The 27,480-nt window shown below is 40.7% G+C and overlaps 4 protein-coding genes and 1 long non-coding RNA gene across 16 annotated transcripts; 2 read left to right on the top strand and 3 right to left on the bottom strand.

The window, feature by feature from the left end:
- Nucleotides 1–120: 120 nt before the first annotated feature.
- On the top strand, nucleotides 121–4,627 carry LOC135943597 (cell division cycle 7-related protein kinase-like). The gene is made up of 8 exons (XM_065490224.1): nucleotides 121–249; nucleotides 684–969; nucleotides 1,024–1,237; nucleotides 1,294–1,539; nucleotides 1,596–1,716; nucleotides 1,967–2,381; nucleotides 3,120–3,269; nucleotides 3,918–4,627. Exons 2-8 carry the CDS (start codon nucleotides 717–719, stop codon nucleotides 4,256–4,258), a joined length of 1,740 nt encoding a protein of 579 aa, XP_065346296.1. The 5' UTR covers nucleotides 121–249; nucleotides 684–716; the 3' UTR covers nucleotides 4,259–4,627.
- Neb-cGP lies at nucleotides 4,625–5,314 on the bottom strand. Its single transcript, XM_065490226.1, has 2 exons — nucleotides 5,114–5,314; nucleotides 4,625–4,826 (listed from the first exon to the last, which is right to left on the bottom strand). Exons 1-2 carry the CDS (start codon nucleotides 5,195–5,197, stop codon nucleotides 4,740–4,742), a joined length of 171 nt encoding a protein of 56 aa, XP_065346298.1. The 5' UTR covers nucleotides 5,198–5,314; the 3' UTR covers nucleotides 4,625–4,739.
- A 468-nt stretch (nucleotides 5,315–5,782) lies between these two features.
- raw lies at nucleotides 5,783–22,104 on the bottom strand. Of its 12 annotated transcripts, none has more exons than XM_065490773.1 (17): nucleotides 21,963–22,103; nucleotides 19,488–19,570; nucleotides 18,848–18,974; nucleotides 12,483–12,592; nucleotides 11,339–11,453; nucleotides 11,196–11,281; nucleotides 11,109–11,126; nucleotides 10,029–10,356; nucleotides 9,860–9,968; nucleotides 9,701–9,795; nucleotides 9,579–9,642; nucleotides 9,441–9,519; nucleotides 9,072–9,389; nucleotides 8,137–8,299; nucleotides 7,924–8,074; nucleotides 7,435–7,518; nucleotides 5,783–7,380 (listed from the first exon to the last, which is right to left on the bottom strand). In XM_065490773.1, the coding sequence occupies exons 2-17, from the start codon at nucleotides 19,489–19,491 to the stop codon at nucleotides 7,243–7,245; spliced, it is 1,989 nt and encodes a 662-aa protein (XP_065346845.1). In that variant the 5' UTR covers nucleotides 19,492–19,570; nucleotides 21,963–22,103; the 3' UTR covers nucleotides 5,783–7,242. The 12 variants fall into 12 exon arrangements, with proteins under 12 accessions (XP_065346845.1, XP_065346846.1, XP_065346851.1 ...); XM_065490774.1 differs by lacking the exon at nucleotides 21,963–22,103 and adding an exon at nucleotides 21,337–21,452 and having other exon boundaries at nucleotides 11,196–11,278; XM_065490779.1 differs by lacking the exon at nucleotides 19,488–19,570 and having other exon boundaries at nucleotides 21,963–22,104.
- Nucleotides 21,981–23,167, top strand: LOC135944074 (uncharacterized). The gene is made up of 2 exons (XR_010575271.1): nucleotides 21,981–22,115; nucleotides 22,180–23,167. It is a non-coding gene; the product is annotated as an uncharacterized LOC135944074 (long non-coding RNA).
- Nucleotides 22,602–27,104, bottom strand: LOC135944070 (zinc finger protein 85-like). Its single transcript, XM_065490765.1, has 11 exons — nucleotides 26,900–27,104; nucleotides 26,227–26,398; nucleotides 26,085–26,169; nucleotides 25,483–26,031; nucleotides 24,204–24,412; nucleotides 24,012–24,152; nucleotides 23,450–23,954; nucleotides 23,221–23,387; nucleotides 23,070–23,167; nucleotides 22,844–23,008; nucleotides 22,602–22,781 (listed from the first exon to the last, which is right to left on the bottom strand). Exons 1-11 carry the CDS (start codon nucleotides 26,932–26,934, stop codon nucleotides 22,616–22,618), a joined length of 2,292 nt encoding a protein of 763 aa, XP_065346837.1. The 5' UTR covers nucleotides 26,935–27,104; the 3' UTR covers nucleotides 22,602–22,615.
- Nucleotides 27,105–27,480: the final 376 nt, after the last annotated feature.

Raw genomic sequence — 27,480 nt, 5'->3', positions numbered from 1 at the left:
ACTAACAATAAGGAGAGTATCTTTTCTCCTTACTGCATACGCCCCTTTTTGAATCAGTTGTTGGGAGTGGGGACTCTCACTAAGGCAGAAAGGCGGTAAAATTAATAATATCATTTATCATATTCAAGCCGAGCGGGAATCACCAAGCGTCTGTGTAGTTGTTGCTGTGTGGATTTTTCGAATAATTGCCCTTAAATTGGGGGAATGAGACCCCAACCAAGGTGGAGGAAGGACCCGCATTAGTTTACGGTGAGGCCCAGCAAAAATTTAGCCCGCTGTTTATTTAATTAAGACTTGGAAAATGAATTTAGCGGAAAGGGATTTTGGCGCTAAGTTAGCTTGGCTTTTATCCTGGGGTTGTTGGAGTTGTTTCTACTTCTTGCTTAAATTTATTACATATTGTAATATAATGAAGAGGATTTAGCTTAAATGTTGCATGGCATTCCAGTGATTGGGAAATGTTTCAAAAACATTTCGTAATCATTTCACAACCATTACATTTCCTGGAGGGTATCGGTTGTTGGCGCTAAATTTTGTTTACACTATCATACCTTTTTCCGATAGTGTAAAACTCTCGGAGATCAATATTTTTTATAAAACTATTCGCTCTCTGCACGTAAATCAATCATTAATTTAATTATCCTTTCAATATTTCCTCTATTTGAAGCGTTTTATTTTTCTAGATGCCGAAAATTGCACCATAACAAGAGCAGAAGATGGAGGTAATTTCGTTAAACAACCTGCTGCAGTACCAGATCGCCACCAAGGCTGTAAACTCGTTGCTGTTCCCTGATAAGGGTACCGACGATGCCTTGGACCTGAGTTTCAAAGCTCCCTTTGCCAGAGCAGTGCCGGCAGATAATTCCACCCTCGAGTCCTCTCAGCTGGAGACGTCGTTCTCCAACGCTAATTCGTTCCACAAAGACGAGGTGTCCAGCTCGAATAGCGAGGACAGTTCTTCTGCCGAAGGTGAAGACTCAATTAAACAAATTGTGGGGAAGTTTTAATGGAAATTATTTACAGGAAAATATGAGGTGAATAATCAATTCAAACTGCTTATGCCGGATCTGCACAAACACTTCGAACTGCACTGCAAAATCGGCTCGGGCACATTCGCCTCGGTGTACCTGGCTTCCCTGAGGACCGACCATTCTCAACAATTCGCCATCAAACACCTAGTTCCAACGTGCCATCCGAAAAGAGTAAAAAGAGAAGCACTGTACCTGAAAGGAATTGGGTGAGTTGAAAAATGGGATCTTGTTTGCATGGTTACAATTTATAATTCACTTTCAGCGGCTATGATGGGACTGAGAATGTATGCGGAATCAAGGCTTGCATTCGGAATAAAGGAAACGTTGCCTTCATCCTGCCATACCTGAAGCATGTCAAGCTGCAGGATATCATTTTCGACATGGACTGTGAGGAGACAAAACTGTACATGAAAAACCTGCTGATTGCGTTGAAGAGGGTGCACCAGTTCAACGTTATACACAGGGACGTCAAGCCAGGCAACTTCCTCTACGATAGGGAGGCGAAAAAGTAATTTTTGTTCTTGAAAGTGGTTTGAAAGATCAAATCAATTTCAATTCCTTCAGGTTTATGTTGGTCGACTTTGGCTTGGCGCAGTATATGATGCCACAAGCGGTGGAGCGCCAGAAAAACCTGGTCGATGAACCTTCCAAGAAGAGGAAGGCTGATGTTGAGAATGCCCTTTCAGTGAGCTTTTGTTGCTTCTTAATTATTGATTATCATTTTTTAACTTGAATTTATTCTCATCCGATTTCCTAATATTCTAAAATTAAAAATGCGTGCGACTGAACAAACACTGGCTTCTAAGTTTGAGTAAAATATAAAACAAAATTTGTATTATTTAAAAAAATCTCATGATCCCTTTTCTATATTTGAAAAAGCATGAATTTGATTTAATCATTAAAAATTTAACGTGTTTTTTCTGCTCCTTGTGCAGCCTAACAAGAAACTGTGCTCCCCGACGAAGAGAGCAGTGCTGCAGGCGCAGCTGGACACTTGCAAGAACATCATTTCTGGTCAGCCGGCCGCGCCGAAGGTGGCCAGCCCGCTGTTCCAGTCGCTGATGCGTGCCAAGACAACGAAATTCTCCAAGCAGTCCATCGCCAGCAACTCGGACACCAGTTTCGTGCGCGTCAAGAACTCGCGCATCAAGATGATGAGTGCTCCGCTGCTGCCTGGCTCGAGGCTTTCAACCACGAACGCGTTGCCACCTTTGAAGTGCCCGTGCCACATGAAAACCCAGCTGTGCGAAGTGTGCCTGAACCGAAAGAAGCAGCTTCACGCACCCAGAGGAGGCACCCCCGGTTACAGACCGCCGGAGGTGCTGCTCAAGACCATGCAGCAAACGACAGGTAGGAAAGAACGAAATTAATTATACTAGGCACTTCATTCTTAAATCTGCGCAAAAAGTATCAAACAATCTTTAGTTTCTAGAATATTTGCATTTTTTTTTATTTTGCTTTGTGGCAGTTCCAGAGCTCAAAATAATAACACCTTCATTGAACAGAACTGTTTCTTTCTCTTAGCCTTAATTCAGGGTAAATGTTTCATACTGATGTTTGTTTTGATTACGGTGAGCATTTTAGTTCTAAATCAATTCAACGTTGTAAAATGGCGTTCTCAGGTTTAAATTGTTTTTTTTTCCAGAGCTTTTTTAGAGCTCAAGATTTTCACTGTTGAACAACTGCGAAGTAGCAAAATAAAAAATTCAAATCACTGATCAAAGGTTGACTTAGAATTTAATCATCTCATTCATTTCAAAACGGCAAAAACGCATCATTTTCATTTCTAGAAAAAAATTAATATAAATATCTTGGAAAGATTTGTTACTCTCTGAGATTTCTACCTGCACTTTTTCGGTCATTTTTAATGGATTTGATAATAATAAAAAATATCTATCCTCTCGGGAATACCATGTGGGCAATTGACTAAAAAATCAAGATTTATGTCATTTGAAGAAGATGGGAGTCAAAATTTGACCAATGATGTCAAACCATAACTGATTTTAATTAAATTATAACATTGTTAATCCTTTTTAACGGTATACGAGTCGCCAAAACTGACAAAAAAAAACTTATTAAATGTTTCAGCTGTGGACATTTGGGCTGCCGGCGTGTGCTTTTTGTCCATCCTGAGTGGCTCCTATCCCTTCTTCAGATCTCCTGACGACATGACAGCCCTGTCTGAGATTGCCACTCTGTTTGGCACCAAGGCTATCACTGACGTGGCTCTAAAACTAGGTATTTTTAATTTAAATCCTAGTTAAGGTTTGCAAATGTTCTTTATTTTTATTGAATTAATATTATTTTTACTTTTTTTAATACTCATTGGTATTGTTTTGAAAAAAAAATTAATTCTGGTGATAAAAATTCTTAAATTTTGTTCTTCTGGCTTGGATATTTCTGACCTTTAAATTTTCAAGATGACGAATCCCATATTTACAAACAAGGGATAATTTTATTTGGTCGTACACTTGTTAATTTTGTACAATTTAATAAAAAAAGAAATGGCAACAATGCTAGTATGTAATTAAATGCAACAGTTATCAATTACAACGACAATATCTCATCACACTGAGCCACAATTCATTTTCTAGTGCATTTAATTTGTTACAGATAATTATTGAATTAATTAATTTTCATCGGTTTTACAGAAAATTTCTTTTAAAAGTTACGTTCCCAAAAAAAAAGTTTTCAAAAGAAAAATGTATTCTGGCTGAGACAGTTTGCTGGCGTTCTCTAGCATACCAATCCTTGATTAAATTTTTATGAATGCCTTTAAGTTATTGAAATAACTTATTTCCCAAATATTATAGATTATTTTTTGTACTTTGAAATTTTACCAGGTAATCGCACACTTAAGTAATTTAATTTTCAAATTTTATGCAGATCGGGTTTTTGTCTGTGACAAAGAGCGCCCACCATTGGACCTGCAGAAGTTGTGCTGCACGCTGCGGAAAAACCGTGTTAACGGGATTGACGTCAAAGACACCTCGCAACTTCCAAAGCGCAGCAAAACTCTGTGCGACAAGTGCTCGCCGTCCTTGGAGACGAGCTTGCGCGAGTTGCCTTGCCTTTGTCCATATTATGGAGCAAATCCCAAGGCCGACGCTTTCACCTCTGAAGCGTATGATCTCCTGAGAAAAATGCTGGACCCCAATCCGGCCACGAGAATCACTGCCGAGGAAGCTCTGCAGCATCCGTTCTTGGCCGATGGTTGCACCAATTGATTCTGGTCCAGCAACTCCTAGATTAGTTTGATCGACTTTGAGGGGAATGTTTTCGCACTTCGCACTCTTGTTGAATTAACTGTTGCAATTGTTAAAAACTGTTTACAGCTCAAGAGTCAATGGTTTAGTTGCAATATTTTAGCTTGGATGGGTGCGGTGTTTATTTGAAGACGTATTGACGAACGGAAATCAGATTCCTTTAATTTTACATTCATATAAGTATATCGATATAGGTTTTTTATTTGAAATATTTTATCAACGGAGCTAGAAAACAGAGATGCATGAAGTGTAATTGCATGCCTAGTTCACATTTACTTCGTAATCAAATCCTGTATGCATACTTATCCAATAAAACAACTGAACGAATAATTTATGGCGTTTCAATTTTATTCCACACCATTATTTTCTACTGTTTTAGATCTTGACAGCAAATATTTTCTGAGGGATTCTAAACAATAAAATTTACAAGTATGGACATGCTTTACTTTGCAGCTGCGGGCTTCTTGCTGGGTTTTACCATATTGTAGAGAATAATTAGTCCGACGACACCGTATGTCGCTTTTCCAACCTGTGAAATTAAAAATATTTTTTATTTCGGTCGCCCAAAATTAAAACTTTGAGTTCATTGTTTTGACAGATTTTATAATTTAAGTAAAATATTAATTTTTCTTTAAATACCTAAAAAATAAGGGGCTGTAATGATTGAAAACAAATAATGACTTTGAATTGTCAAGTGATCAAGGTGAGATCATTAGCATAAAAATTACAACGCTAATACTCGCTGAGCATGGCTACAAGGCGCTCAGTTACGACAAGATTACATTTTAAGCAAATAATTTTGGCAACTGAACTCACATTCGCTCTGCCCTTCATGGTGGTCGAGTTGAAAATCTTGCTAAGACCCTTGAACTGGGAATCTTCAACAGCAGCGCCGGCCATTTCTCGTCTGTTTGATGGTTATTCTGCGGAGATACGAAACAAAAACAGCATAAAACGAAGGTTGCTTAAAATTTTGTTGAATAAAAAGCGATAAAAGTCGGGTTAATGTGACATTAAATCGAATAAAGCGATTTTTACCTGAGAGAAAAAAACAACAGGATCAGTCCAGCTGCAGAGAAACAAGTGAATGTCAATGTAGAGGCACTAGAGGCGCTGCAGTAGTATGTTGTAATTTGTTAGTCTGTTTCGGGCTGATTGGCGCAAAGGGAAAAATCGAAGTGGTGTGAAATTCTGGAAATTCTCACACGGAAACCCCAGTCCTTACAACTTTACATTGTTTTGCATCAAACGTTGGTTTCTATAAATTTAAACATGAACTACCAGTCAAAGTTTTTATATTTCTTTTGAGCTACAGATTGGACATGTTTAAGTTTTCAATAGCAATTTTTTCCAACTTCAAGAAAGTCTACACGTGTCTAAATTATTCTTGCTACATACTTGTTTAGGTCGATATGCAGGGTTTCCATGTCACACAAATTTAAGGATTTTTAAATTTTACTGTTGAAAAGAGACGAGGAAAGCGTATTTCACGAAAATTAGGTTTATTTGTCATGAGAAATGAGTCCATTTGCATAGAAGCAGAAATTTTTAATTATTTTGAAAGCCTTGTTTTCAACGTGTTTTTTTCACTTGATCAAAAAACAGCCAGCAAGATTTATCAATTATAAAAATATTGTGATTATAAATAAAACAAAAAATTGCTTCAATGTACATACATAAATCTTTTTGCGTCCGTTCCTTTTTTAAGACAACAAAATGATGAAAGTCACACAAAACTTGGAAACAATTTTATAACGAAGTCGTGTTCCAATCCAATCAATCGCCCAGAAGATGTTGAGTTAATTTCAACAGAAATTTAATAAAACTAATAGCTCACCTTAGCTACTTGTCAGTTTACTAGAGAATTTTGAACAGCGCTAAACTCCAACAGTGGCAGAAAAATGCGATAAATATCCTAATCTGGCCAACTATAGGGCGTAATTTACGGAGCAAAACCATTAGTCAAAGCCAATTATAACTTTCATAACCACCACTTAAACGAACGCAGGGTTTAAATCACGAAAATTGGGTTAATACGATTAATACGTGTGAGCCAATATTAAAAAAAAGAAATCTGAATCTGCTGATGGTGGAGAAAAATAAAACCTTTTGAGTTACACGCTTAAAATGATAAAAATGCATTTTCTGGGTTATTTTCTAAGAGCAACAAACTGGTCATATAAATTGTTATACAGAAATAAGAAAGATGCCAAGGATGCATAAAACTGCATGTGTTGGACGTGAAAGCAATCGCTCGATTTTGACATTGGCCCACTAGCTCTGGCCCAACTAACGCTGCTGCTGCTGCTGCTGCTTAGGCTAACTTTCCTACAGTGTTATGTCCCGCCTATGAAATTATTTTAAGATACATTCGGCCAGCTACCCTATCCTCTGCGTGCTCGTTCCGATCGGCGGATTCCTTTTGAAAATCGGCACTACGATTAATTAATAATTATGCATGAGGACAAACTAATCTGAGGTATAAGTACATTTAAAGTAAATTTGCATACACTCGCTTGCATATCGACGCGGACTGTGCGCGCAGTGTGGAGGAAATAAATCGTTGGAATGTTGAATCATGCCACAGAGTGCTGACAAACCTTTTTTCCCTTCCGAAGAGTCGTAAATGAGTAACAAACAATAATTATTATGCGTACGGCTGCTTAACTTATGAAACAGTCAGAGGTGTTGCGACAAATTTAGCAAGCAGCTGATCTTAAGTAAAATTACAATGGTGTCAGGTACAGTTAAAAATTCAAAATCCAAATACAAACTAATAGCAAATGATGAAAAATATGGCATCAAAATGTGTGACTTGTTGGGAAATCCTCTCCTTTTCAAAATCCGTAGTCCGATGTTAATGTTACTTTCTCAACAGGTAAAAAAACGTGGGCGGTGCGTTTATTTTTTCAACTCTTGCTCAACAACGGCGGCATGTCGAATAGTCATCGGTTCAGGCACTTAGTCACCGCACACTGAACTGCCTCTGTGATGTTTTCAAAAACGGGAACTCCGTCCCTGTTGGCCAAATCGGACAGATACATGCGGCCCCTGTTGTAGTCCTTTATCGCTTGCTTCGACAGCTGAAATTAATGCGATTACTGATACGCAAATTCACTTGAATCGGCTTGCATTACTTTTTCGCCATCAATTACACAGTCATCAGGAAGATATTGTACACACAGAATTATGTTGCAACCCAGGCCAATGTAGTGAGATGCCTGAAAGCAAATATAATGCAACAATGTTACGTTTTTCAGCGTTTGCAGTTTGTCCAGTTGGCAGGTTTTTTGCCGAAACTAATTTTTCCAACAAAAAAGTTTGAAACGTCTGGTTTATTCACATGAGCTATAAATATTGAAATGAAGGGACAGAAATCAAATTTAAAAATGGTTGTTCAAATGGCTTATATTTATTTAATTTTAAAAAGTCAGAATCAAAGCTTATAACTAATAAAATTTGAAATTCAAAATATTCAACGAAATTTAAAATTCAGCTAAATCATACAATTGATGAAAGTATGATTCTGTTTAATCATTCATCCAAAATCTGTTGTGTTATAGAGTGGTTATTTAAGGGGGAAAACACAGAACAGTCTTTTTGCCTTATTTTTTGACTTATCTCACCATTGCCATTGATGCCACGGCCCTGCAGTTATTGGTGATCACGAACAAGAGGAGCCAACTGGCGTCCATAGCAGCAGCCTCGATAGGAACTAGCCGACTACCCCAGCTGCCAGAGTTGCGTTGCGGGTTCACGTAGGTGAGCCCGTTTTTCCTGCAGAGAGCAAAAAGGAATCTGTGAATAAATAGCACGAGGGACTAACGGGGGTAACGCACTTAAATATAGGAATGGCAATTTCGTCTCGCCAGTTTGAGTCGCTGACCGAGCCGCCCAGGTAGACGTCTCGCAGGCAGCTGGGTGGTTGACTCATGGACATGTTGTTTGTGCTCGACGGAGAACGCGAAAGGGGCGACCTTGACGCCGGTCCAATTACCCATTCTAGAGGAGAGTTGCAGGAAGGGCGTTAGAAAATTTTTTGCTCTGACTAATAAGCAAAGAGCTAAGCAATGCGCCGTCACTCGCCAAGATCGCACATCATGTCTGCTCTCAGGTTCTTTTAGCAATTTGCTCAAAACGAAAGGGAAGCCATTTTATTAAAACCTTAAAAAGATATGTTTAAATCGTCAATTTCCACCACTGTACTCGATTCATGTTGGGAAAGGCTACATGAGTTCAATAATTTCGCCAAAAACTAAAACATTGAAACCTTAAGGGTTTCCTTTTAAGTGACGAAAACTACAAGTTTTTCCTAGATTTTATTTTGACAGTATTTCTTTTGTTAACCTTTTGCTCGCAATTTGACCCAAACAAACGTTTAAAACCCCCATATTAAAAAAATTTCCAAGTTAGATTTATAGTCTACATGAGTCCCCAGGAATTATAAACAGCTTCGCTTGTCTTAAGTACCGCTAAAGAACACTGGAGCGGACATACTTGTTTACGCTTTGTCGCGCTTCTAGGCCGGCGTGACGGCGCATTGATGCTTGAGAAAAAAGCTGAAAGCGCGGTTTTAAATCTAATCCGTCTGTTGGCAGAGCAGAAGAAAAAAACCAACAGTAAACAAATAGACAAACACCAGAACCAGATCGAGGTAGAGAAAACAGAAAAAAACGAACAAAAATAATACCAGAGAGCAAAAGAGTCATGCTTGTTAGTGGGATGCTGGAGAGAGCAGAGAGACGGCAATCTATGCTACATTATTGAAAGGTACCTATGAGCCCAGAAAAAGAGTCGGACAGAACCATAGCTGTTTGATTTGCAAGCGAATTCATCCACCCCCACATTCCCGAGCTGACTGGCACGAGTGCCGTGCTGCTGCTGGTGGTGGTAGGGGTGGAATTGCCTCCCTGGTTATGAAAGCCTGTAGAGGAGGAAGTAGAGGGCTGCGTGCGGCGCAGTAACAAATGTGAACCTGAATATTGATTCTCACTTTCTCTCATCTTGAATTCAGCCATGATAGAGCAGAACTGCTCGAATGTGACGCACTGTTGCTCAAGAGGCACGTCGGTTACGTCTTTTCCCAGAACTCCTGCGAATATTAATGATGCATTTTGGCATTAGGTGATGACAAATGAAATACCTCTCTGACTCGCGACAATACTCCGGAGGTCTTTCATCGAAAGATTCTTGCCGGTTAGTATTCTGAACGCCATGCACACCTGAAGAGCGGAAGATTTTTTAATAATGAATTTACATTGAAAGGGAAAGGAGCACTCACGTCGGCCAGGTTCAGCTGCCCTGAGCTGTTGTGGTCTAGCGCGTCAAACGTTTCCCTTAATTTTCTGCGGAAAAATATATCAAATTGATCGCGATTCACACGCAAATTACGTGAGCACTCACATCAACTTATCTCCAAGCTGTACATGCGCCATTTTCACTGGCTGCGCAAAATCCTTCAGGCTCAAGTCTTGTACGCTGAGGTTTTCTCTCAATATCTGATCGAATAACAACAAACAATCACTTTAACAAGCCGTGTCACAATATAATATGCGGACTAACTTTAGCTGTGCAATTCAGCGCCACAGGAATGCTGTCAAAAACAGGGATCCCTTGTCGCTCGACCAAGTCTTGTAAAACCGTTTGCCCTGCTGCCAGGTCGTCGTACTCCCTGCGAGATCGAGACGGAAAAATCAGTTTGCAGACTTAGTCCAGCAGCAAGCAAACTCACTTTTGCGACAGGAACTCGCCGCAGATTTCCTGTCCCGGCCCTTTGTACGAGCTGATGACCAGGATCAGCTTCCGCTGCTTCGCGGCGCTGTGAGCTGCTTCGATCAGGGACGCCACTGAGCGCGTCTCGTTGTCCATCACAAAGAAGAGGACGGTGGCGTGCTGCTTGGCTTTCCACTCCAACTCGACCAGTTCGGGGCCCCAGTGTGACACTTGTGGGTTGTAGAAAGTGATTCCCAGTTTTTTCAGCATGGGTATTGCTGTGTCCTGTCGCCAGGTTGTCGGGTTGCATGAGCCGCCGAGGAATACCTCGTATTTAGGCACGCTCTCTGCAAAACGCCAAAATGCTATGTAAAATTTACGCGAAATAGATAAAAATGATTCATATATGCATAATTTCGAACATGGAAAATGAAATTTAAAGAACAAAACTGGTTTGTATTTAAATAATAAAATTTCGGTAGTAATTTAATAAAAAGGTTCTTCAAAAATAAATTCAATCGTTGCTTTAAGCCTTGTTTTAGTTACTTTTTTCAAGTTTCAGCGTCACAGTAAATTTTGAAGTATTTAAAACAGGGTCAACCGATCCCGCGGAAAGGGCATCGGTTCCATACACGTTTTCGACCTGATTTGTATGAACTTGACCTTTGCCCCAAAAAGTAAGCAAAGTTGTTGGGTATGATACGCATAATATTTTAGACATTTATTATTTCCCACGATCAGAACAGAAGTTACTTTTGTTTGCTGAAATTGCAATTTTGAAAAAGGGACAACTTTGAGTCTTCTAAAATAGTCTTGTAAAATATCCAATTCTGGGACCTGAGATTATCAGGTGGGCCTTGAGTCTATTAGAATAGCCCCTCTATCAAATTTCATGAAAATCTGAAGACCCATGCCAAATAAAGACATGTGCGAATTTATTTATCCTTTCAATAGAAAAATTTTAATATAAAAACTGAACCTCTGTTTAATTTTGCATTTTATCGTCAAATAAGGAGCTACCATAACGGTGAAACTTGTCGAATAAGGAATTTAAACATGGGATTTTAAGCAACGACGATAAAGAATTTTAATATCTCACCATCATAACAATCATCACCTTTTGAGTAAGCAGTGAAAAAGAAGTTAAAATTTATTATAGCTCAGAAAAAAATGTCATTCAACTCACTCAAATTTTTGTTATTTCTCCTTTTGTTGTTTTTCTCCTCGGTCTCCCCGTTTTTTCTCGACATTTGCATCGGGCGTGATATGCTGCTGAGGGCAAAAGTCAGTCTATTGCTCTCCGCAAATACAGACGGGACGCAAACTCACCCTTTTTCATAGCAGCGCTTGAGTTCGGTGGCGAATACGCAGAACTCGCCGAACGTGAGGTAAGCTGCCGTGCTGCGGTTGGCGCACTCCTTCGCGCACTGCAGCATCTCGTAAACTGCAACACAAAAGTCCAGATTCCTTTTTTAATCGGGAATCCAAACGGGTCAAACGCACGCGAAAGAGCACGCGCTCACGGCCACGGCGGCTGCGTCGATGCGGTCGCCCTCACTCGCACACACCATGTGTGCAAAATAGACGAATGACAAATCTCGAGCCTTCTCCGATTGGCTCCCAACTAGAAAATTGCCATCTTGGGGGCTGGTGACACGAGCAAAAGAGTCTGACTCCTCCGCTGAAATCCCCGATTTTCATGTTGGTGCACGCTCACTCACACACACGCTCCACGCCTCGCACCTGAATACCTGTCTCGTGTAAATAACAAAACGCCAGTCCCTTATTGCATCTCGTTATTTTTCGAGTCGCCCACCCAGCCGCTAACCGTTGCGAGTGATATATCTATATCAATTGCGCGTGGGTCCGACCGTGTGTGTTGATATTAATTGCTCTGCTCGCGTATTAACAGAGAGCGCGAGAGAAAAAATAAACCGTGTTATAAATCAAGCTTTGCCGAGAACGGAGGAAGAAGAACGAGATCGGTACATCAATTACACAGTTAAACAAGACACTTATTCTGCATAGCCAACTTCATTAACTTCAAATATCAAAACTCAATGAAAATAGAACGGTCAATAAATATGCTTTTTCTGGAAAACTACCACTTTTTGGAATTTATTTTGACTTTTATCGGTGAGATATGTTCAAATATGAGTAGTTTGTGAGGGAAATTCTCCTTTGGCGAAATAAAAATTGATTTTCAGTAGGTGGACAGTGCTTTTAAAGCCTGAAAACTAAGGATCCGATTCCATCAGAGAATTTAAACAACGCCCTGAATTAATTCGAGCTTAAACCCGAATGTTTTGAGCAGTCATTTTCAAGAACTAAAATTAAAATTTTGACCAGTAGCACAAGTTTGTTTCTAAATTTTATTCTGATAAATAAAAAATGGATGAATTGAAACAAAACTTTTGAATGGTTTAAATAGGTTTTGGAAACCCGAATCAAGCACAAGATACAAGACAGTTACCCTGCGACTTGGAAGGGTAGAGATCCATATCGTTGAAGACTTGCTGAACCTGGTCGGACGTGATTGAGTTGGTCGTTCCCACTCGGCCATACCACACCGAGTACACCTTTCTGAAACACACACACAATCCAAGATTAATAAAGCAGCGTGGGCCTGATTCGGGCCTGATATTTGCGCGGGGAGGCGTTTAAAAAGCAATAATTACAGCATTTATCTGGGGCCCACTCGAGTCTCGTGAGTACTGGCTGGCGGATTCCGCCGTTTTTTCTGCAAAACAGGTTCGCGGCGCGCGTGGACAGCTCCGGCCGCTTTTGGCCAAATCGGACGGATGGACGGCGGCTGTCAACGCCTGCTTTACGGCATCAGAGCGCATTAGCCAGCTCGATCACGTAGCGAAGGATGGACACACGGGGCATGACGGCAGACGTTCGGAATGGACGAAACGCCGCGCGCGCGATGACATAATTTCCGAACGAATTTTATCATTGAAAGTTGCTGGGTCGGCTCTCAATTATGCATCTGAAAAGTGTTTGGTGCCACAAGCTGGCTTATTTATCGTCATTATCCTATCAGCGGAATGTGGCACCGCGCTAAACAAAATTCAATCTGCAAAACAGCGTCATTTTCTACTTGTACACACACGCACGCAGATGCGCGCGCGAGAGAGTTGGCCTGGCCCGACACAAAAAGAGGCGCTATTTTCAGATGATGTCACGCGGCTTTGATGCATCTCTCTCCCAGTCGCAGTCGGTCATAATTGTATTATCTGCGATGATTTTGCCGTGGCCCATGATGCCATAGCCATTATTGTGCTGCTGACTTGATCAGCCAAAGTGGATTGGCTAGATAGATCGCTCTGCTCGAGCCGCGCTGATGCGCGCGATACCGACCAGAATAAAAACTCGCCTCATCGCATCGCGGACGAAAACAGCTCCAGAAACGAGAGTAGAGATTTCGCGGCTTTGTTTTATTTCTTTCCGCGTGTTCTTTGCGAATGCGAAGGTGCCGCCGGCTGGGCTCGAACCTTTATGCAACCCGCGTGTCGAGTGAGCCGCTCTTTCTGGCTTTGGGACGGAAATATGACGTCACCGACGCCTTGAAAACTGTTTCAGATATTTTCGTCGTGTCGTGCGTCGTATTAATAAAAGGCGAAATGTCCATCCTTAAACTGCACAATTAATGCTGACTAACTGCGAAGGGTGACTATGCTAATTATTTTCCAGGAATCAATGATACATCTCGCTTCCGACAACACGCAGATCAGGAAAAATTGCGAGGAACTTTTGCAAAGCTTATATCGTCGGCACGGTTTGCCGCGCATTATCGCTCGATAATTAACCGTGGCCGTCTCGAAAGGTCCCTTTTGCTCGCTTGCCGGACACGAGTGTAGCGAGAGCGAGTGGGCATTATTGAGAAAATACGTAAGCAGCGGCGAAACTTGGTTCACCGATCTCGCCCGTGTGTGTGTAGAAAGGTATATAAAATAATAATCACATACATAAACACGACGGCATGATGTCATCGGGCCAGGCGTGTATTCGAAAGAAAACTCACTTCTACGCTGCGTATACCTTCGGCTCGCGTAGGACGCGCAGCCAACAGTGAGATGCGGTCTAAGTTCCTTAAATGGTCATCATCCTCAGACAGCACGGACCCCGCGAAAGAAAAATCACCGAGAATCGTTTTTTTCGTGAATGGGACGCAGACGAAAATTTAAGCTGGATTCCTATAAATTTCTTTTCGTCAGCGCGACTGCCAATTTTGCGACACGATACGTGACAAAAGCGGTGTCACGACTTTTTTTGAGAACGACGCCCAAAGCGGCATCCAGCAGCAGCACGGTACGACTGAATGAAAAAGGTATACCAAATTGGCGTCTCGCTCCGCGGCAGCCCGATTTCGCGCGCGCGTTAATGAATGTGTGTGTGTACCTCATTTGCAATTCAATTAGGCGCTCATATGCCCCCACGTCCGAGCCGCCGGAGAGACACTATCAGTCGGAGAACAGTTTCGAACACGCTGATGGCGCGGCAGATAATTTTTGTAGTGCCGGGAGGTGGAAGTAAACGTTCGGTGATCTAACGTCTAATAATAACCATACTACTTTTCTTCACAACAGTCTCGCTACTTATTTATACGTGACGTCACATTTTCCTCAGCGGCGCAGGCAGCGTGCAGACACACGCACCGCAATACTCGAACGGCGTTCACGTCTTTATTTCTCAAACACGCATATTTGTCATTTGCTTAGAGAGGAAAAACACAACAAAATGCTGAATGCAATGTGCTAACAGCCTCGCCAGGAAAAAAAGCGGGAGTGTCCGTTGGACTGTGTCTGATTGAAACTGCGAAATAAAAAAAGTGAATGTTTAGTTTTGGTCAAGTCCACTTTCGCAAATTGAGAGGACACCTTTATCAAAGTGCCAATAAAGCGCCTCATTCAGTCCGACAGATTGAAAACACCTGTTCGCCAATGACTGCATTTAGCTAAAAATGGCAAAACGGCGGGTAGGCGTCGCAATCGAAAAGGTCGGTTGGTCATTTGGTAATTGCGCGCTGAATATGGGCGGCGGCAGACGGCTGAAAAGAAGCCAATTAGCAGGGAAATGGTCGCACGGGATGATCTCCCGGTTGGCATTGTGGGCAGCGGTATCATTTTTACCTGTTATTTATGCAGCGAGTAGGAAGCAGCGAAGGGCTAGTTTGATTGGATGTGTGTGCCATCGGCATCTAAGCAGAGGACCGAAAAGCGCATGTGGGAGCAGACCTTTGTGGGCAGACAGATTCCTCGAGGGTGCGTGGGACACGCCTGCCTGCCTGCCTTCCTTGTGAAATATCAACGTACACACACTCTCGATTTTTATTGCTTATTATTCGTTTCCAAGCACAATCACATCCATTTTCAGCCTGATCGCCTACCTATTGTTCGGGGTTTGTCACGGTTCCCAGATAAAGCTCCGCAGAAACATCAAAAAGTAAAAATAATGAGCTAATGTTTTTATTTCTTTTAACAAAATTAGTGGAAATATTAATTAAAGAAATATTAAATGTTTAATTACATTTGAACAAGTGGGAAAATTGTCAACACGGTTGAAAGTATTTACATCTTAATAGTCCCTTAAGGTAAACTTTCCAACATTTAAAAATAAATTTGCATGGATTTTTTAGTAATAACCACTTGTTGGAATTAAATTACTTGCGATTATAGACAGTTGGATGGCAAAAAGCGTTTTAAAATTTCATTTGCCGAAAAAAATCCAGCATTTAAGGGTCCTTACAATTCCTTTAAGTTCTTCAAAGGATTAAAAATTAATTCGTAAGGAAATTCAGTTTCATAAATCACGTGAACGATTGCTTAAATAGGCAACAAATATTTGGTACATTAAAATTTTATTTATTTTCCATGAATGATTTTAAATCCATTAAATAAAATATATGGCACCGATCATTTCCAAGCTGAACAAATTTAGATCCTGGTGATACAACGCCAACGTAATCGCCTAAAAACGCCAGAGGGAACACGAAAGCGGCACGTGTGTTTTCACTGGTTTTAAATCAACAGTCAGTCGAGTGATAAAAAGATTTTACGGCCAATCAAAATTATTTACAGTCGCGCTTTAGCGGTGGGCATCTCCAAATTAAGGCGCAGGCAATTGAAGGGACGGAGGTGTGTAATTATAAAATAGCCGTCTTGGACGAGGAGAGGAGAGGCGGTGAACCCAAGCGAGCGACGCACGGCTTCGTGCTCCTGATGGATGACGATGAGATCACTGCACATCCAGGAAACAAACATGCATACACACACTCGAGACGCGCGAGATCAACAAGGTTTGCTCTCTGCCTCTGCGACGTCCAATAATAAACGGATTGCAGAAAGGATGATTGCACCGAACAGGAGACCCTTTTGGCTCGATTTGGGGTCAGACGGACAGTTTGTTTGCGAAGATTGTCAGCTCATTAAACAGACAGTTTGTGTGTTTCTTGTGAAACTCGTAAATATTATAATCTCAAAGGGTGCTAACTACTCATTTTTCGATTGCGAGATTTCTAGCGGTTTTGAAGCTTTTGAAACTCTTCGAAATCGACCAGCAAGTCTTTCATACCCTTGCTGCGAACCTCCTTTGGAAACAAATGTGTCGAAATTGTCACTGTACAGTTTTAAAAAAGGTGGTCAACTCAATTCAGTTTACAAAATTGAATATCGACTATTTTTCAAGTGTGCTCATGATAAAATTAACAAAATGAATCACGATAGAAGATTGCAAGGTTTATTTCTGGCTGTGAGAGAAACGATTTCACCAGAACGTGAAACAAAGACAAAGTTTGTTAAGTCAAAGACAACAATTTCTGTGGCGAAATAATGCATTTCAAGATACCCTATCTCGGCATGTCATCCGAACCCCCAATATGGTCGTGTTACAAGATAACGTCAGAGCACAAGATCACAATATATGCTTGTGAAGGCTGAAGGTTGAGCGTTTCTAATTAAATTAGACGTGACACTGCCTGAGTACAGCATAGCAAGCAAGTATGATCTCAGTTTTCACGCAGTTATTGCATTGCACTCGAGGCGATCGAACCTTGCCTGCTGCCTGCGTTTTCAAGCCAAACCCGTATTCATAAATTATTCCGTCGGGCGAGTCATGCTGGCTCAATATTTGCCAATGCACCATTGTGCAAATCGCAGCGGCGACAAAGATGGATAGATGGATGCACCGCTCTTTCTCCGGCGGTGTCGCCGGCCGCTGCCGCGAGATGAAAATGCCTTCAACCGGGCCTTGAGAGGGTACACTCGCTATGACTGTTGTGGTTGGCATTGAAATTAACTGCTGACGACCACCACGATAAATTTTCAGCGTTCTCCGCATTCTGCGCAGCTCTGCGTCTATCGAATTATAACAATGAGTTCAGCCGCCTCATCAGTTTATCCTCCAAATCGCTGAGAGTCGAGCGGAAATTGAATGAAAACTGCTGAGCTTGAAGAATGCAGTCTGGAAATGTAAAAGCGCATTGCTAGCTGGCCAAGGCTGGAAACATTGAGTCACCCCTAAATACCTTTAATAGGGAAGTTGCTCAATTAGAGCTCGATATTAAGCAAACAGACAAAACAGGAAACGTGCCTTTTACGAGGAGATTGAAATAAATTTGTTGTTTAGCAGTTCCAGAGCGCGTCTCACGTATGAAAATGACAATTGGCGACGAGAATATTATTGCACACAACGCGCAATAAGTTTAAATCGCAATTCCTTCGCATCCCTGAACGATGCCGACACGTACTCACGTCACCTGAAGGAGTTGCATTGTAAAAGAGGCTTTGAACTTTGAACCGCACACAATAAATAACGTGCGAATCACGATTTTGCGCATATTGTGCGCTCGCTCGCATGAAAGAAAAACGTGTGTTACTGTCGGCGCGGCCGTAATTGACAGTCGATTCGCCCGTGGGCAGCCTTTCGCGTTTCCACCCTCGCATTAATAATCAAAAACCGCAACGACGCTGACAGTGTGAGTCGACACAAAGCTGAAAGTGAATCGTGTGCGCGCGCGAAAACAGAGACTTTTTGCATCGTCCTTGCTGAACACGCCTGTTTTCGAAAGCCGAGCCGAGCAGGTCAACATTGACCCCAATCCGCGGTGCCCAAATCAAGACGGATTTAATGGCGCCATTTACGCCGTCTCGATCCAAGCACACAATGCGGAAAAGCAGCTGGCGTGTGCCCTTTTTAATTGCCATTCACGAATTCACGATTTTAAAATGTGTATGATCGATATTCCCTCGGATTTCCGGCACTCGCGCCGTAACAATTTAGAGACAAATTAAAGTCTGGGGTTTTTATGTGGGTCAGATAAATCACGAATGGCTCAATGTAAGGTTGAGATAATTGCTCAAATTTTTCAAAGCTCAATTTTTACACCAATAAGGAAGAAACTCCAATCATTTTTTTAAAAGTAGATTGATCCAGGGAAAAAATTAAAATTGAAAATCATGAATTTACAGAAGGAGACAGTGCTCACCGATTGATTAGTATGCAAACTATGGAGCCAAATTATTCAGAAATTTAAAACACAACTTGGGAAATTTTAGCAATTTCTCGATTTTTTTAGCAAATTGATTTTTTAGGAATTTTCAGTGAATATCCACTTTTATCAAATATTGAAAACGGCAAGATAGTTTTAATTTACAAGACACAGCAGGTTATTCAGCATTTTAGCTGAATTTTAAGTCGCAGAAATAAAAAAACCGCGCGGTTAACACAGACTCATCAAACGTTTCTTTTTCTATCAGTCAGCAGTTTTCTCCGTGATATAATTATTTTTGCGTGAAAACTCGAAACAGTTCGTAAACTTAAGAAAAGAAAACTCACCTCGTGTTTTGACCAAAGACTTGCGCGGACATTGAAGCGGAGCCCGCGACAGCGGGGCGTCGGGTGCTCCTAAGGCGCAGCCAGCGGACCGCCTTCGCAGGCCACGGAGCGGGTGGCGGCGCAATTTCTGCAAAACACAACGCTGTTTTAGCTGATGTCACGACAACCACGCGATGAGTAATTCCAATTTGGCCAATCTGTTCAACGATCGGCCTTTGTTCTGCGAGCACGAGAAGTCACGTTTGCCAGGAATAACATGAAAAAAGCAGTGCGTGCGGTTATTGCTTTCGGATAGCTCGCTTTGCCTTTGCAGCAGAATGAAATTGATCGCGTTGTGCAAGATGAGGTGTTATTTTACTGAAGAAATTTTTAAGTAGAAAATTGCCTCGAAACGAGCAAGAATAAGTGTTGTTAACGTTGTTGAAATTTCATTTCGTCACAACAAGTTTGGCGGCTGCGTGCCATGGGGCATTAACACCGTAAAAAGTAGCGTGGAAATTCTTTGTCAAAGCAGTAAAGAGTTTCCTGAACCTTGCGACGAATATTTTAAAACAGTGAAAATTCCAGATTTAATACGAAAGAGAAATTTAATTTGCGCAACCGCGAGATAAATTTAGAATGAGAAAGTAAAGAATTTTACCCATTTCTGCGCAGGTACAGCAGCAATTTTACCAAGAAACCAAAGCAGCTGTAGAACGGAACGATGATGCTACCCTCGGATTTCTAAAATGATTGTTGAAATACTAACCAAATAGGTAAAATGGATTTCTCAAATAATTGCCATTCTTTTTAAATTTCATTTATGTGGAGCTATTAAAAAATGAAAAGCAAAGTCCTGCATCCATGTCAACGAAGCACAAAAAGAACGATCTGTTTTTCAATTCAATGAAAAAATCTGTAAATACCACTCAAAAGGAAACTCTTAGGGTTTGTTATCAGGGAAGCTATTTTTGGGGTTAGGAGGTGACAAATAAATCTCTCAGGATCTTGAACAATTCTTCTTTTTAATCAGAGAGTCTCTTGTTGACTATGACTAACAGAATAACAAAATTCATAATCGACTTTAGAATAAACAATTAAAGAATTGACTGAAGAACAATTTAAAGTGAGAAAAGAATTTACCCAATTGAGCCGGGTCCTTCTCAATTAAACGCTTGGAACTCTTAGAGATATGTCTTGTTTGCTTGTGTTTCCGGCGAAAACTTATTTTAATTAAAAATCTTTCTCTGTTGCAACGAATTTTCTAACAAATAATGCCTAACAATAATAACGAACAATACCCTGAACCAAAAATAAAAATGAAAAAAGAATGGGAGCTGGGCTCCGCAATCAATACATAATTAATTCTTTCAACCTTTCCTGATTTTTCGATTCAGGATTTTTTTCTATGACAAATTAAACAAAAATGGAGCTACATGACGTGGTAGCTCCATCATTAGCAAACTGCGTCGAATCAAAAAATTTCCCCTGGTGATCTCATAGCTCGTTTGATACTCAAGATTTCAATAACTTCGCGAAAATCTGCAACGTCGAATCCTTACTTTCCTTGTCATATTTAAAGTGAAAAGTTATTAAAAAAAATTAACAGACCAGTCCACAGTTCCACACGGCACTGGGTATTATTTCGCCATTTAAATAATCATAAAGTATAAATCCCGAGATGACGATTTGTCATATGAAGATAATTACGTTCTGATGTCGAAACAAATTCAGAGAAAAAGTGAACAGCACATGCAAGCAGTTTGCTCGCGTGCATTTGTCGATTGTGGCGGAACGCAAGGCGACGGAGATTAATTCGCGCACGTTCTAATTAACAATTGAGCCGGAATTCGCCGGGAAAATTGGTCATGCAAGAGAAAGAAGGCAATAAAGCGTGCGAGCGGAACATGTGTGTGTGTGTGCAACCAAATGTTTGTGCCAAAAGTTAAGTGGAAGCCGAGCAAGTGCTGCCTCTAAAACAAACATCTCACTCTCGAGCCCAACAATCGGATCCCGCGTCGCGTGCGGATTAATCAAAACAAAGGGGAAAAAGTGCCCGGATCGACTGGCGCTTCTCAAAAGCCAATTATATGCCAAGGGCAACTCTCAGGCATGCTACGAACGCCTCACCCCCAGGCCAGGGGATGTTTTGTTTTCATCGCGTGCCGATTCACCTCACAACTTTCGATCCTGGATTATTTCTGGAATGCAGGTTTAATTAAATAAGTTTCCAAGCTGAAGAAAATTCTAATGGCAGCGACCATAAATTTGACTTTGGAAGTATTCATTACAATTCAAACTAAAAAGGGAACACAATTAGTTACCTTATAATGATAATTACTCTTGACCTGTTCAGTGCTACTGGTTTAAAATACAATTAATTATTGTAATTTTCTTCAGCATTGAACTGCAGTTTACTGCATATGAGTCAAGCTCGTAACAATAAAAACCTTGATAAATTTATAAAAACAAAAAGTATTTTTAAAAAGTGTTATGAGATAATAAATTACAGCATGGCAACTATTTATGGAAGCAAGTGGCAAAATTGATAAAAAAGCGTGTTTGTTGTCCTCATCACCAGTCATAGTCCACCAAGAGCTCGGAGAAGGAAAATCAATAAGAGCGGCGGTCGGGAAGTTGGGCGCAATGCAGAATAATTTCCGGAAGAGCATGCCGCTGTTGAAAGTAAATATTTATTTTTTTCAGTCGACGAGGAAGCCTTAATCACCAGAAATGTTTGTAATTAATTGTTTGCTGAATGAAAGCAATTTCATTGACGGCCAAGTTCTGTCGCAAAAGCAACACTGCGAAAAAGCAAGCGGCCGTGCGACCTCGAGGGCCGGCCAAAACACATATATATTTATTTTGAAAGAGCACATAAAGCGTGTGGGCGCAGTTGGTGGGCATGTTTCGATTTGCATATCATCGCTAAAATTATCTGTTTACAAAAATGTTTCGCAAAGCTTAGACAAAGTCGCACATTTTGCACTCGCGGTAAAAAAAAAGTGAAGCGCCGGTGTTGACCGCCAGCGTAATAAAAACAAAACAATGAGTGTTTGCCCGTCCCGCAAATCCACATTCGGTACACACACACACAACATGCAATTTGAGCAACGTGAAATTTCATTCAACTTACTTCTGAGTGGCTGTATTCCAGCTTAGGCTCGTTGTGTCGACTGATGCTGCATCTTGAACTTGCTGCTGACTCCCCGCTTGGACTGGCAGTCGTGCTTCGCGGACATGCTCTTCACCGAATTCGAGCAAAATTCACTGTCAGGTAGTATCGCAGGTAAAAGACTATCTTCCAATATTTTTACATCTTCTGAGTCTGATTTTGTACGTCATTTGTCTAGGTCAACCTGCTGGCGGCCAATCAAAGCGCAGGATTTTTACGTCATTGGTAGCCAATCAGGGGACGAGCACCAACAGGCAAAAGAAGAGAGAGGGTAACTGGGCGCCACCACTTGAACGCCTGAAATTCGCATTGGCTGATGGAGTTTCGCATAAAAATGCACTTTCCCTTTTTTCTTTAGTCTGCAAACGCCGTAAATTCGAATTTTTGAACTGTATGAGATCATTTGATAACTCCACATGACATCACCTGCATAATTTTATTGTCTCGCATAAAAAACACGCAGGCTAAAACAGGAATGGCTTCTTTTGTTTTCCAATTTTATTATTCCGCCTCCTATTACTGATTTAAAAAAGATAGCCAAAATATCCATCATTAAATTTAATGGGTTGGGTTTAAATACTAAAGCACGATTTATCTAACTTTCATTTAAGGAATTAAAATTTTAATTTGTATAGTTCATTATCAAAAAGATTTTCAAGAATTTGTTCACTTTCCGAAAGGGCTGAATTTACAATTTGAATGGAAGCTGCTGACGAACTGTCAACGCTCTTGGTCGACTGCTGTTTGCTTATTAGCGCCGTTTCATCGTGCAATTTCATTCTGAAAGTGGAAACACATGCAATTACCTCATTTCACGAGAATAATACCAGTAAAGTACGCACTTGTGCATACGCAAGGCGGTCGACTGGGCAAACGCCTTGCCGCAAACATCGCAACTGTACGGTCTGACCCCTGAGTGGATGCGCTCATGCCTGATTATATGAGAAACGTGGGAAAAGGTTTTGCCGCAGGTCCCGCAAATGTATGGCTTGTCATTGGAATGAATTCTGCGGGGAAGGAGAGAAATAAATTGAAACAAACGATGGAAAGTTTTGCGAGTTTTCCTACCTGGTGTGAACGGTTAAGTCGCTTTTTTTAAAGAACGCCTTTCCACATTGTGCGCATTTGTGAGGCTTTTCTCCTATGTGGTCACGACGAACATGTTCCTGTAAAATTTAGTGTTAGTACAGAAACGAAATTAAAATTTAAGGGACAGTACAGAGAAGGCTTGACTTCGGTTGAAACTCTTTGGACAAAGGTTGCATAAGTAGGTGCTCGACTTTTCAGTGTGGTTCATCAGCACGTGCTTATTTAAGGACGATTTCCACGCGTACACCTGGTTGCAGATTTTGCACACGTACTTTTTCAGTTCAATGTTGTGAGTTGCTAAAAGACATTTGAATTGATTTAATTCCACAACTTTGCTTAAATACAATTTAAAATACAACCTAAATGCTGCTTATAATTGTGCTTTTTGGAAAAACTCTTCCCGCAGTCACCACACGCGAATTTCTTGGTCTGCGGCGCCTCCTTCTCGGGTGGCTTGGGGATCTCAGCTATTTTTGGAATTTCATTTTTAACTATTTCCGGAGCGACGGGTTTCACGATATTTGTCTCGGCACGTTTCACGTCTTGATTTTCTGTAGGAATAATGTAGTTCATGTCGTATTTGACGTGGACAGCCATCAGTTCGCTGTGACCCTCGGCTTGCACGTGGAAAACCATTTCCCGCATCGCACTTCCATCGTTTGTCGGCGTGGAAATAACTTCTTCCACAGGTTCATTCGGAGGCACCGTTTCATTGCATATCACTTCCTCACTGACCAAGTTTTCTTCTTCTTCAGAAAAATCATCAGTCTGCATATCCAGGAGCTGCTTGACCATCAATCTTGTGGTGTCACCAATTGGACTGACACAGCAGTGCGTCTTTATGTCCCCGATCGATTTGAATTTCTGCAAAATTACCGTCATTAAGATAGTGGCGACTTGAAGCATCGATTAATTTAGTACCTGGTTGCAGCTCTTGCAGGAAAACTCCTCTGCGCTCGCGTGAGTTTCCTTCTCATGGTCATGCAGCGCAGACTGGTTGTTGAAATTAAGCCCGCAGATTTTGCAGTAGAATTTACGACTACTGGTCTCTTTGCTCTGAATCTAAAGCATACAAAAATTTAAAGCTGTATTTTTTAAATGTCCTCGTTTTACTTTATTAACGGCACTGTCCAGACTTGATTTGTGTACTAGTTTCAGGTGTTTCTTCAGTACAGCGATGGTGGTCATGATTTTGCCGCAACTCGGGCAAGGGTAGCCGTCTTTCTTGTTGCCGACAGGGTGCCGGTGCGATATGTGGTTTTTCAAAGCGCTGACTTGGTTGAACCTCACACCACAGGTGCAGCAAACATACGGCTTTACGCCTGTTGACAAAAATCGTTAGATCAGCAACTCGAAAATGACAGGTTGAGAGTTTGAGACTATTACCTCATCATTTACAGTCAACAAAAAGACAGACATCTTAAAAATGAAAAAAAAAATCACGCGCAAATTGACCTCTGACCCACTTTGACCGTGATTGATGACCTTAAATTGATGCCAGTACGATCAGGCTTATTAGCGAGAGAAATCCAACGCTCACATCAACTTGATTTAAAATTTAACCAAAGGAAAATATTCTGCAGTTTTAAGAATTTCAAAATTCAGTTAAAGCCCATAAAATTTGCAGTAATTATAATTTTGGTCTCAAAACTTTTTCCTGTCATCTGCCAATACGACTTCAAAACAGTGTGAAATTTCATAAATTTATCGCAAAATGGATAGATATTACACCCGCGCATTTTAAAGGTTCTATATGCGTAGTTATGAGCTCAGAGTAAAGAATAGATGTGTGCCTTTGGACTTAGAAAATGAAAAAAATGTACGCTGGGCAGTGGCGAGCCTTATATAGAAGTTTTCATAAAAAATAAAGGAAAGGAACTATTGACGTGATTTTTGGAAAACAGTGTTGGTTGCTAGGATAACACAAGAATCCTACAATCGGGGTTGTATATTTTGGAAGTATGACGTATCCTCGTCTTTATTATATCATTTTCTGAACAGTGGGGAGACTACAAAGGCGGAGTTTTATAGTGGGGATTATCCCTTCATGTTCCAACCCCGTTTATGTCCCGCGCCGCGTAAAATAAAACAATCTCTGTAGATTTCTGTGAGCATGATACCAAGATATTTCTACGCGTAGGAAATATTTCTCTTTATAGTGAAGCAGCTGGTTTTGCCCTATTTGTTATATGACTTGTAAGATGAAATGTTTCACTATGTGATTTAGTGTGTACAATTCTTAACAATTTAGCTATTTTGAAAAAAGTGTTTAAAAGAACATTAGTAATTCCCCCCGTATTCATTATCTGAACTAATCGACCATTTCAATCTTTAGCGCGGTGAGAAATTAGCCTAATAGATATTACAAATAATACTTTTCTTTTAAATTTACCTGAATGCAGTCTTGAGTGCCGTATGAGATTAGACCTGTGGTGGAATTGTTTCCCGCATATTTCACATATGTTTTTCATGATTCCAAGGTGAATGTTGAGGTGCATTTTCAGATCACATCGCTTGAAAAATCCCTTCCCACAGAACTGGCAGACCTGGCTTCTTTCTTGCAGATGCACTCGTCTCTCATGGTATTTCAGCTGAGTCTGACGCCCAAACACGAGCGAACACTTGCCGCAACGAAACAGTCCGTCCTCTTTATGCGTCTCTTTGCAATGCTTGACAAGATCAATGTGGCTTTTGCAAGGTAAGTTACAAGTTGGACACAGGTAGGCGCTTTTCTTTGAGTGCTCTTTGACGTGGCTTGTGCAGTTTTCGAGATCGACAAAGTTTGCGTCGCACAAGTCGCAAAAGTACACTCCATTTTCTATCCTATATTTAGATGGCTTTTCTTTGGCAGCTGTCGGCAGGACAGCATCCAAAACCTTCAGTTTGGTTTCGAAATTTATATCTTCTGATATGCTCGCTAGGCTGACATTATCTATGGTGCCTGTGAAAAAATTAACAATGAAATAATGAATTTTTATGAAGCAGCTAACTTACTGCCAATATAATTGGTGTAATTCGCTTCTTCTGACGCACTGTCTGGGGGAAAGCACCTGTCGCCACTCTTTTGGTTACCAGAAAACTATAAAAATAAAAATTTGCTAAATAAAACGAGAATGAAATAAAACTGTGTTCTTACGTCAATGAATATTGGCTCAGCTGTTTCCGTGTGATGAGTTTGACCATCCTCTGATGTAAAAGTAATGCACAATAGTTGCTGCTGGTCTCCTGATGCGAGTAGGTGGCTAGTAAAATTGTTATTTGGCTTCGTGATCCAGGTCAGAGGTTGTCGATCATCTTCTTTGTCACCACTGAAAAATAGGTAGCAAAATTTGTATTAACTTGTTTTCTCTTATAGCAGGAAGCAGGATTTATATGAGGGTTTCGAAAAATAATATTTCAAGCTATATATAAGGTGATATTGGTTACAATATAAAGCAAAAACAGAAAGCATGTAGGAAATAAATTTTTCTGTAGGAAGCATTGGAAATTATGTATGGTAAAGTTACAGTTTCTGCCGCGTTACACATCTCGCCAGTTCTTATGAGAATCCCATGTTAAAGTAGGGGTGGCGAAAACTGTAACTCGGCGGCGAAAACTGTAGCTTTTCCATATATCATGAGCTTCAAAATAATATCTATGTTCAAAATTTTTATTTCAGACTAGGAACTAGGAGTGAGTTGATTAACCGATATTTGGTCTTTAAAAGGGTTATAATTTGGATAATTTTTCCATAGATCTCAAATTAATATATGATTTTAGAGCTATTTTGACCACTGAAGCCATAAAAATGGAAACAGATCAAAACTTACGAGACAAGATCTTCTTCTTTTTCATCTGAAATCATTTTAAACACATTCCTATTGACAGTTTTAGGTGTTCAAAGTGGTTTGAGAAATGTTTGGTAATCAACCAGAACAGAATCAGTTCGATCCAGAGGGAAACCAGAAGCACGAGGGGCACAAAACAGTCCTCAAGCCACACAATAATAAAAAGGGGGAGCGGCGTGCTTGTTTTTGTTTACGTCGTACTGGCATGAAGTCTGCAGCGCCCTCATGCTCTGCTCATGCTACTTTCCGCGCGCGATGCCAAACTCCAAAGGCGAAAGTCGTGTGCCGTGTGGGAAATAGGGAAATAGCAGCTATGCTAATAGTACTAATAGAACAAGTTTAATATTGATTTTTATAATTTTTAAGTCACAGGACAGGTTTGATTTATTTATTAGTTCCTTTAAAACAATAATATGGGCGCCTGTATTTCCATCTGCTCAATAAACGATTAGCACAATTCGTTTTTTTTTTTTATTAATTCCCCGCACTCAAGTTAATAAAATGCATCTCATGCTTATTGAACAGTGGTGTTCTAAATCTCAATATTACTTGTCTTTGAGCTT

This window comes from Cloeon dipterum, chromosome 4, assembly GCF_949628265.1.
Source record: "Cloeon dipterum chromosome 4, ieCloDipt1.1, whole genome shotgun sequence".
In the NCBI taxonomy this organism is placed as follows: domain Eukaryota; kingdom Metazoa; phylum Arthropoda; class Insecta; order Ephemeroptera; family Baetidae; genus Cloeon; species Cloeon dipterum.
This window is presented reverse-complemented; position numbering and strand designations above follow the sequence as displayed.